The following is a 10,623-nucleotide window of genomic DNA, read 5'->3' as shown; positions in this document are numbered from 1 at the left end:
TTCTGAACCTCACTTTGCACATCTACAAAATGGGAATAATTCTCTACTATGAGGGAATCATGCCCTGTTGCATATCCCATGCACCACACTACATCAGGCTGCTCCACTTCAATTTTTGTATGTATTATAAATACACCCACCCAGTCTTGCTGGAAATTCAGCAAGTCTCTCCCAGGGCTCCCTTGGCCAGATATATTCCCCAGAGGTCAGGACTAGTAACCACCAGATATGGTTATGGCATTGTTTTCTCCCTCTGCCCTTGTGCCCCACCCAGACCTTCAGGGGCAAGCCTCATTCTACTGGCACTTAATTACTTCAGCGTATCACTTTGGGAAGCTCTTTATAAGCATTCATTGTTACAAAAGTGAGGGAATCTCAACCATGTCTTTCTATCTTTGTAACAGTGGACAAATTCTTAGAAGGACACAAGGACTATTTGGAATCTAAGTATTTAAAATTCTGCAATTGACAATTCTGAACATCTCTGGGAGAAAATGCACACTCCATGACTGGACCAGAATATACTGAGAAAATAATTTATTCAATTGTAAATCAGGAATTTTATTTATTTTTTTAATACTGAACTATCAATAACATCTTGAGTTTGTCCATTTGGAACTTAAGTGAATTATAAAAAATCAAGATTCCTTCAAAAGGAAACATCAGTCCTTTAATCTGAGGATAGGTCATTTCTTTGCTTTGGGACTTAAACCATGAACTCTCCCTACTCCAGAATGGACCCCAGAAAACTTGAGTTATAGAGAAGCAAGAGTCCTAACTGACCTGCAATCTCCTTTGTCTTTTACAAGGGCACTTCTTCAGGACTTTTGTTGGTCTTGTTTTGTTCTGCTGGGTTGTGAAAATTCTTGGCAAGAATTGAAGACTAGGAGGCACAGTGAAACAGCGAAAATGGAGGTTTGATTTTATCAAAGAAGCCCATGGTGCTGAACATCAGGCCAGTGCAATGGCTCTTCAAGTAAATTGCTTGAAAATGGAAACCAGTGACCTAAACTGGAACACAAGCAAATATAAACGTGCCTGCATGTGTAAATGTTGCCTCCTAACTTCCTTTACGTTGAATTGCTTAACTTTAAATAATATGTAAGATTTCATAGCTTCTCTTAGAGAAAGGAATTGAAGGTTAAGCTGTTCAGTCACGAAGACTGGGTCTCCCATTGCCATCCCCTCTACTTTTGATATAAAATCAATGAACTGTTTTATTATACACATCTGGTTGTTACACTTCAGTAGTGCAGGTGGGGCAGGGGAAAACAAGAGGTTCCTTGATGTCAGCCCTCCAAGTTGGGGCATGATGGGCTGAGGGTTAGAACAGGTGGTGGCAGGATTTGCTGATGACTGACTGTCCTGAAATGAAGCCCAGGTCTGGGAAGCGTAGCCCCTTGCAAGCCTCTTCAGTCCCCTGCAGGTCTTTGTCTGCTCTGACACCACCCGCTTCCTCTGGCCAAGGATTTGAAGACTCAAGGTCCAGAGCACGGTAGACCCAATATGACTTGGCCAAAACAAGAAGCATCTTCTAAGACAACACTTCTCTTGGTGTCATAACGGTTGAGGAGACTGGAGACCACCCACATTGCCTCCCATTCAGTGCCTGGATCCATGCTGCTGTATTTATGTGCCAACCCCATGCCCTGTTCCCCTCAGAGGTGGCATTGCCCCCACAGCGATCAGCCCCGTCTCTCTACTCTCTCTTTGCTATTTCATGGCAAACTTACTTTGAGGCTTGTTTTCATTTCATGCTGAGCACCCACTGGCTCATCCGATTCCCTGTGACTCCCAACCTTCGTCACTGATATCCACTGGGAGTCTTGACCAGTCTTTGCATGGAAGCCAAACAACGTCCTGATAAGAAAAGGACGTGGACTACAAATGGCCTGAAGTACTCTGCTGTTGAAACCACTTGAGGGTTGCCAAGGTTAACTGTGTCCTACTAAGAGTTCTCCTGTTTGCAAAGCAACTCTGTTGCTTTAGACTCAGCAGAGACAGGAAGACACTGAAATCAAGAGGACAACCGCTCACAGTTGTATCTTGTTGCCAAACATTTCCCTATGCATACTTTTCTCTGGTAGGTCAACTGACGCATGTAGAGTGTTTCTGGCTTTTTCTTTGCCCATGACAATTTTCTTCTTTTTTTTTTTTTTTTTGTTTAGCTGATAGTGTATCCCCCCAACCCAGAAAAGATAAGAAATCACTAGGAATTTACATCTGATTACCATAGGTTCATTCTCCCATATTACAAGGCTTGAAGTTGCAAGGAGGAATAATACGTACTTGCTGTGTTGGTGTTTTGTTAGTATTTTTTTTTTTAAGTTAAAATTAAGTGTTACTTTTCCGAAGAAGTAGCCAGAATAATACTCTCTCAAATTCAGAAACCTACCGGCACAATTTAAAGTCAGACGTTATTTCTAACCAAATTATATTCTTTTGTCTGCCAAGATATCTTGACAAGCTTAATATCTGAAGGCAGGCCTATATGATAATCCCAGCAGTATTCTGGGGATAAGATTTTAGTGGGTTTGTTGAGAAGGAAATACTTGTTTAGATGGCTTTCATCATGCCACTCGGCTTCTATGTCATTTTTCTTGTCCTGGAGGATTCCCCTGAAGCACTCCTGGGTGATGTTTAGGACCTGAGTGGGTGTTCCCCCAAAAACGGCCGCATGGTAATAAAAATCCCCCTGGCCGAACGGAATGTATGCTGCGGACTCTTTCCGCCTCTCGTAGGTGAACTCGTCAGGATCTGCCTTGTACCACCAGGCCTGCAGCTGAGCCACCGACTGGCCCAGGGTCTCCAGCCCAAAGGTGTCTTGGAAGACCTGGTCCACGTCCATGCAGAAGAGGAAGTCGACCTCATGCTGGATGTGGGCCACAATGTGCTCCCCGATGGTCTTCATGCGCATCATGCTGATGTCCTGCCACCTCTTCTCAGGCCTGATCTCAAACACTTTGAAGGAACGCAGAGGACCCAGCTCTACCAAAGGCATCCTGGAGACATCATCCACCATGATGTAAAATATGACTCTGTGGCCAACCATGAAGAACTTATTAGCAGATGTTAAGAACTCCTCCAAGTAATGCTCAATGTATCTGAAACAAAGAAGAATGGGATAAATGTAACCTCTAGGATTTCTGCAGGAGGCGACATTCTATTCTCATCATCTTGTCTGTATTTTGCAGTTTAGGAAAGGAATTATTTTTCCCCCCATCCGAGACAAGTGCTTTCACACAGAGGGACGTTCCTGGCCACTCTCCACCATTCAGTCACTCAACTTTGGGGAGGTGGAGTGACTTACCTGACTGATGATTCTAGAAGGGTGACTGGGCATGCCCAGCCCCGCCCCCTCCTCTCTCACTCTTGGAAGCCGGCCAGGTGGAAAGAACATGTGTTCTCAACTGCTCTGGGCCTTGTACTGGTAGCTTAGTGGTATAGGCCCTGCTCCCACAACCAGAGGCTTGCAGTTTCTTGTGCTGTAGGTGCCTGGATGCCCAAGTCTTTCTAATTCTGTGGTTCAACGTTAGGAGGCCCAGGGCCTTCAGATACAAGCCACATTCTGCAGTATCGGCTTTAACTGTAATGAAGGTGATATTCACTACCACCTGCCTTACTTAGCCCCTTGTCTTATTTATCAGTTGATTCAGACTCTGGGCAGGCAGAGGGGGTACTAGTTCTTTTTTGTTCCTGCTTTATTGAGATATAACTGACATGTATCATTGTGTAAGTTTAACGTGTGCCAAGTGCTGATTTGGTGCACACGTATTACAGAATGATTACCACTGTAGCATCAGTTAACACCTTCATCACATCACAGAATTATCATTTCTTTTTTGTGGCAAGAAGATTTGAGATTTATTCTCTGAACAGTTTTCAAGTCTATAATACAACATTATTAACGATAATCACCATGCTGTATGTTAGATCCCCAGAACTTATTCATCTGATAACTGCAGGTATGTACCCTTCAATCAACATCAGGGGGCACTAGTTCTCAGGCCTCCCTTGAAAACCCCAACCTATACTCCAATGTTGCTATTGCCCTACCAGATGCAAGAGTGACGTGACCCTTGGGTCATTTGGGGATGCATTAAGTCTAACCATCGCCACTCTCTTATCCTTCTCTGGGAACCAGAGAATGGGTTATGGGACATGGATATCCTTCCATATTACACATTCGCCCTGTGAATTTCCCTCTGGCCACCCCAAACACCAATCCATTAACCAGATACTGCCATTATAAGACCCATCCCAATACCAGAGCAAACAAGCTCTGATTTAACCTTATTTTAACTATCTCATTTCCTTTTTTAAAAATAGATTTTATTTTTTAGAGCATGTTTAGGCTGACAGCAAAATTGAGCTGAAATTGCAGAGAGTTCCCATATGCCCCCCCGCTCCCCTGTCCCTCCCACAGCTTCCCCAATATCAACATCCAGCACCAGGGTGGCACATGCATTGCAGTCGATGAACCCACATTGACACATCGTTATCAGGCTAAGTCCACCGTTTACATTCTATGGGTTTGGACGAATATATAACGACAGGTATCTTTCATTATGTATGGTATTATACAGAGTATTTTCACTGCCCTAAAAATTCTGTGTTATGCCTATTCATCCATTTCCCTACTCCAACCCCTGGTAACTACTGATCTTTTTACTTTCTCCATAGTTTTGCCTTTTCCAGAATGTCACATAGTTGAAATCGTACAGTATGTAGTCTTTTCAGATTGGTTTCTTTTACTTAGTAATGTGCATTTAAGGTTCCTCCATGTCTTCTCAAGCCTTGATAGTTTTTTTTTTCTTGCACTGATAATATTCCACCATCTGGATGTGCCATAGTGTATTGATCCATTCACCTACTAAAGGACATCTTAGTTACTTCCAAGTTTTGGCAATTATGAATAAAGCTGCTATAAACATCTGTATGCAAGTTTCTGTGTGGACATAAAGTTTCAACTTTTTTGGGTAAACACCAAGGAGTGCAGTTGCCGGACCGTATGATAAAAGCATGTTTAGTTTTGTAAGAATCTGCCAGACCGTCTTCCAAAGCGGCTGCACCATTTTGCATCCCACCAGCAGTGTGAGTACCTCTTGCTCCACATTTTCGCCAGCAGTTGGTGTTGTCAGTAGTTTGGATTTGGGTCATTCTAATAGATGTGCAGTGGTATTTTAGCTATTTACTTATTCATTCAAAAAACATCATGTTTGGGACTTCCCTGGTGGTGCAGTGGTTGAGAATCCACCTGCCAATGCAGGAGACACCGGTTTGATCCCTGGTCTGGGAAGATCCCACATGCCGTGGGGCAACTAAGCCCGTGCGCCACAACTACTGAGCCTGTGCGCCACAACTACTGAAGCCCGTGCCCCTAGAGCCCGTGCTCCGCAACGAGAAGCCACCGCAATGAGAAGCCTGCGCACAACAAAGAGTAGCCCCCGCTCGACACAACTAGAGGAAGGCCTCACGCAGCACCGAAGACCCAGCGCAGCCAAAAATAAAATTAAATAAATAAATTAAAACAAAACAAAACAGAACATCATGTTCGTGTCTTCTGTAAGCCAAGCTACACGCTATCTTGTGAAGCCATGGGGATGATAGAGAAGGGGAAGAAGGAGTGGTTGGCTTGCTTAACACAACTCATGCCACCCCCAGACTCATGCTCAGTGAAGGTGGAGTAAGTGTAATTTGCTGATCACACTAACGGCCAATTATGGTGTTTTGTGAGTAATAATAAGCGGCACCTCTTTTTGCTTTTTGGTTGCTGCTTGGATTCCCTTTTGTTACTACAAAAATAAACTGTGCTTTTAATACTGGTCTCTGGAAACCCCAGCGTTGACACTATTGATTTTTTAAACGGAGAGAATATATCGGAGCAATATTAAGAGGGACTTCAACATGGCTCTAGGGCTGGTGGCCAGGAAATTCTTCCATACTCTGGAACTTTAAGAACAATCTATTGCACCCTGAAGCCTGGGAGACAATCCCAGGGGAAGGGAGGGGGCCTTTGTGAGGTTTAACATTGTTTAGAGATTAAAGCACTGCGGTTGGCTCTGTGCATTGTTATTTGAAAACAAACCAAACATCGTACCTCCTAAAAGCCCAAATCCACTCTTGGGAGGATTTATTGCTGCTGAGTACAAACAGTCCTCTCATGCCCCCGAGCGGAGAGCACATGGATTTCACCAGGATATGTCATTTACAGTTTAGTTCTGAGAAGCTGCAAGGAGATGGCAGAAACCATTGTGGAGCCGCCGGCAACGTTCTGTTCTTTTTGGAAACATCAGGATTAAATCAGTCATCAGTGTGGCTGGCTTGTCCCCTCTCGTACCAAAGGATAAGGCGAGCTGAGCATCTGCTCCCGCCTCATAACAGTACAGATTCTTCTAGTAAAAATGTCAAAACTCCAGTCACCCTTCTCAATTAGAGATGCCGCCTAGGCCCCTGGGATCAGCACATTTAGTGATATTAGGACTTGATCAGTATGATGATGGCAATGGCTTCTGGGCTCTGGGTCGGAGGTCTCGGGAGAACACTCAGATCTTCACTCAGATCATCCTGGGCCTTCACCCCTCTTTGTACAGGCGAGAGGTCAACTTTCCATGTGGCTTTTGGAAAAGGTACAGTTGGGAAGGCCCATGACGGGGCGGGGGGTGCGGGGGGAGGGAGGAGGCTAATAGGAAAAGTGAACTTTTAATTTTGTTTTGGAAAAAAAAAAAAATTCAATATAACCCAAAAGAACAAAATGGGTTATATTGTATTTTAAACTAAGATTACAGCTACTACTTTTAAGTAGGAATGATTGCAGTTTGGGGAGCAATGTTCTAAACAAGGAAATGGAAGCTGAAACAGGAACCTATCCAACCTCTGGAAGAGGAAGTTCTGACCAGCCAAATCTCCTGGGGCCAAAGCCTCCAGGATGAATGGGGCAGGAAGCAGCCCAGGAACCCATGGAGGAGTGGTCAGCCATGCTGATGTGGGAAACCACCGCATGTAGGTCACTTCTCTCCCTGATCCTTGGTCCGGGGTCTTGAGAGCGTAGGAGAAACAATGACGCCCATTCGGGCTGTCTAACAGCTGGCATTTTTGGAATTTCCAGAGAGCTGTGGAGGTCAGGGCAGAGGCGGCTGTGGGCGTGCTGTAGACTCCGGGCTCAGTGGGTGCAGCAGACATTCTTACCTGCACCCGAGGCCCTCAATGAGGTGGGAAGTTGTCGACTCCCCGATCACTGTCTTGTTCTCAGCCTTTTGGGGCCTCAGCAGAAATGAGCCTGAAATGGTCCTATTACTCCATTCTCCTGTCTAACAATTCATACACGTCACAGACAGCCTCCGTACGCCCAGGGGACCCCTCGCCAACCTTCTGACAGTGGAACAAAAAAAAGTAAAGTCAGTTTTATTGGCAACACCTACCTTCCGACAGCAAAAACCGTCAAGCCCACGGTAATTTTCTGTTTGGCATAATAATTTTCTAGGATAGCTCTGCTGTAGGTGCCTTCCCACACCACCGGCGCCTTCCATCCGGTCATGGTCACAACCTCTGGGCGTTTACTGGTGACAAAACAGAGTCCATGAATCAGGATGGTTTTAAGGTAGGGCAGAGACGGTCTGAGGGAAAACGGGTCAGCCACGGCTTATGGTGACTGTCCTTGAATCCCGACTACAGTTTAACCTCAAACAGTCGGCTGGTGGTATGACATTTGCATCATCTTCTGGGTGAGGGACAGGAGACCCTGGCCCAGGTGTCTCTGAGGGCTGCGTTGGGGGAGCCTGTGGGGATCTTACCTGTACAACTCAAACCCTCTGTCCCCCCGCCTTCCTGCTTTCCTTGTCCTCGTCTTCCTTCTAAATCTCTCCTGCGGTCTCCCCAGCCCCTTCCTAAGCTTCCAGTGGCATCTCTGGGTGTTCTTCATCCCTGTGGGTGCCCTCTGACCCTGAGAAAGCCCTAGTGCTTGATGCAGGGGGACCAGAGAGTGCCACGAGAGCTGAAAGAGGAAGAAGCCGCTGTTTCAATTTGCATTTTGCTAGAAGGGGATCCCTGGGTTGGAACCTGGTTATAGGGCAAAAAGGGCCCCAGACTAAGGGGGTTCTGGTGTTTATCGTTCATTTGACAAACAAGGAGACAGTCACCCAGGAAAGAAGGGACCCTGCAGGCTGGGGTTCTTGCTCCGACCTCTCTCAGACCACGTGGCCTCTTTACTAAAGGCACAAAGCTGGGGGAGGTGGGAGGGGAGGATGTTCTCTGCACTCAGAACACTTGAAAGGGACTTGGCAGAGCCAACACAAACACAGGAAACAACGTAAGAGCAACGACAAAACACCAAACTGTGAAGAGTAAATGCAGAAAGGCTGAGTAGCAGCTGGGGCCCAGCCCGAGGCGGGTGGGGGGATGGGAGTGGGATGGCGGAGACTCAGCTCTGACCCCCATTTGCTCTGGAAGTGACTGTGCTTGCCTGTGGGAAAGTAGAAACTAAAACACAGTCATGTAGACTCAACCCCCATGGACGAAGCTGAGTTTTTCCAGTGAGGCTGGGCAAGGCTGGGTCACGCCCTGCTAACCCCAACTCCCAGTAGCGTCTCACTCATGCCTCCTGTCCCTCTGTCCCCAAGCTCTGCACTCCTGTTCTGGAGCTGACTCAGCCCTCCCACCCCTGCCCTGTGCCCTGCTTCAGGGCTGCTTCCTTCTTCCCCACACAGTGAATCTCCTCCAGAGACGGGGAGGGACACTGCCAGGCTGCTCTCGCGGCCCTCCCCATCTTGCCTGGGGTCCCAAACCCCACCCCAGCTCTGCCCTCCCACCCCAGGCAAGACAGCTGCATGGCTGCATGGCTGCACAGGGAGAGCTGCTCTTGGTTTCCTTCCACCATGAAAGAAGCTATTTTGGACTCTGCACCAACCTGTGAGACACTTTCACATACACTTTCTCATGTAGTCCCTGCAAAAGCCCTGCCATGTATTATGTTCATTGTACAGATAAGAAAACCAAGGCTCAGAAAGGCTTGTTAACATGTCCAAGGCCAAACAGCTAATGATGTAACTAACACACACTGGACACTTCCTATGGAACCAGGCACAGCACCAAGGGCTTCACCCTTCAGAGGCAGGTGCTATGTTGAGTCCCATTTTATCAATGAGGAAACTGCAGCACGGAGCAGTTAAATAACTTGTCTGAGGTCACACAGCTAGTAAGAAGCCAAGCGGGATTTGAATCCAGATAACCTGACTCTGTAGTCTGTGCTCTGAACCACTATATTGCTTCTTATATTGCATATTTATTTGCTAGGCTGATGAAATGGGGTTAAAACACAGGTTTGTCAGTCATTTCCACTCAACTTACTACTTCAGCATTTTTTATCAGTGCAGAATGAGAAATGATGAGGTTTTTTTGTTTTGTTTTTAGAAGCTTATGTGATGCTTTTAGTCACATAAAACTCCCAGCTTTGTTGAATGACTGGATTTCAAACCAACACACACACACACACACACACACACACACACACACACACGGCTTACCATTCTATAACCTATGTTTCTGAACGTAAACCCTTCCATGCATTGTCACCTCATCCATTGCCTGTCAAGGATCTCTTAGCAGTTCTGTCCCAGCCCATCAGCTAAGCCATGCAGCCACGCGTGAGCTGAACATTTGGCAAGCCGGTAATATTATATTTAAGAAAAGGAAGAGAAAAAGGAGGAAAGGACGGTATTCTTATTTAATACTTCTGGGTACAGGGGCTGTCCTTGACTTTCATTCTCTCATTGAATCCTCACAGCTACCTTCTAGAGCGGGTGCTGTCCTCACCCGTTTCACAAATAAAGAAAGCAGGGGTAGGCGAGAAGGAGAAGGAACCACAGCTTTCGCCATCGAATCAACAGGAGGGGCCAGAGCAGGGCCCTCAGCCCCACCACGCACATCTGCTAAGTCTCTGCTCTGTGCCAGGCCCAGAGCTGAGCACGGAGATCGGAGGAATGAGACCTGTCCTACCCCTGAGAGTCTCACAGTCCTGACAGGTGGCCTACCACATGCTCCTCCACTGCACGACCACTCAGTCTACACCTTCTAGAAAGACTGAGCCAGGACACCAGTGTCCAGTTTGCTTACTTGGCTGGGAAGAGTCCTTTGAGAAGGAAAAAAAACCAAAAAAAGCAGTAATATTAAAATTAACATTTCATTAAAAATTAAAATGTTCTATTTCCCAGCTGTTAATTATTAAATTCCACTGGCAATTCCAACGTGTCAGCGACCCTGACTAGGAAGCCAGATGACAGGCTGAACACGCAGGCTGTGGGGAGGAAGATGGGGTGGGAAGATGATCGAGATCAGCTTCCTGGATGAACCTCTGCTCAGACCCCACCCCACCCCACCCTGAAAAAAAAAAAAAAAAGACAAGTGACAGCAGGCAAACCACACATGTGTAAGAGCAAAAGATGTCCAAGGTTACCAAGATGGGGCTCTAAAAGGAGGAAGAAGTACCAGGAAAGATGGGAAACTGCCCAAATGCCTTCCTTCCAAGCAGGGCACCCACTGTGTTACTTCAGCTTGTGGGGTTCCACCAGCACAGGCTAAAGGTTTCCCACAAGATAAAAGGGCCTCCATAACCCAAACACACACCTA

The 10,623-nt window shown here is 46.4% G+C and overlaps 1 protein-coding gene across 13 annotated transcripts in view; it reads right to left on the bottom strand.

The window, feature by feature from the left end:
* Positions 1–522: 522 nt before the first annotated feature.
* GGTA1 (glycoprotein alpha-galactosyltransferase 1 (inactive)) overlaps positions 523–10,623 on the bottom strand; it is a 65,578-nt gene continuing 55,477 nt past the window's right edge. For all 13 annotated transcript variants that reach the window (XM_067743443.1, XM_067743441.1, XM_067743442.1 and 10 more), the window contains 2 exons: positions 7,422–7,559; positions 523–3,104 (listed from right to left, as the gene is read on the bottom strand). In XM_067743443.1, coding sequence (XP_067599544.1) covers positions 2,411–3,104; positions 7,422–7,559 — 832 coding nt within the window. In that variant the 3' untranslated portion in view covers positions 523–2,410. The remainder of the gene's footprint in view (positions 3,105–7,421; positions 7,560–10,623) is intronic.

The sequence above is a fragment of the Pseudorca crassidens genome, chromosome 7, assembly GCF_039906515.1.
Source record: "Pseudorca crassidens isolate mPseCra1 chromosome 7, mPseCra1.hap1, whole genome shotgun sequence".
In the NCBI taxonomy this organism is placed as follows: Eukaryota; Metazoa; Chordata; class Mammalia; order Artiodactyla; family Delphinidae; genus Pseudorca; species Pseudorca crassidens.
The sequence above is the reverse complement of the archived record's forward strand: the minus strand, read 5'-3'. Positions and strand labels throughout refer to the sequence as shown.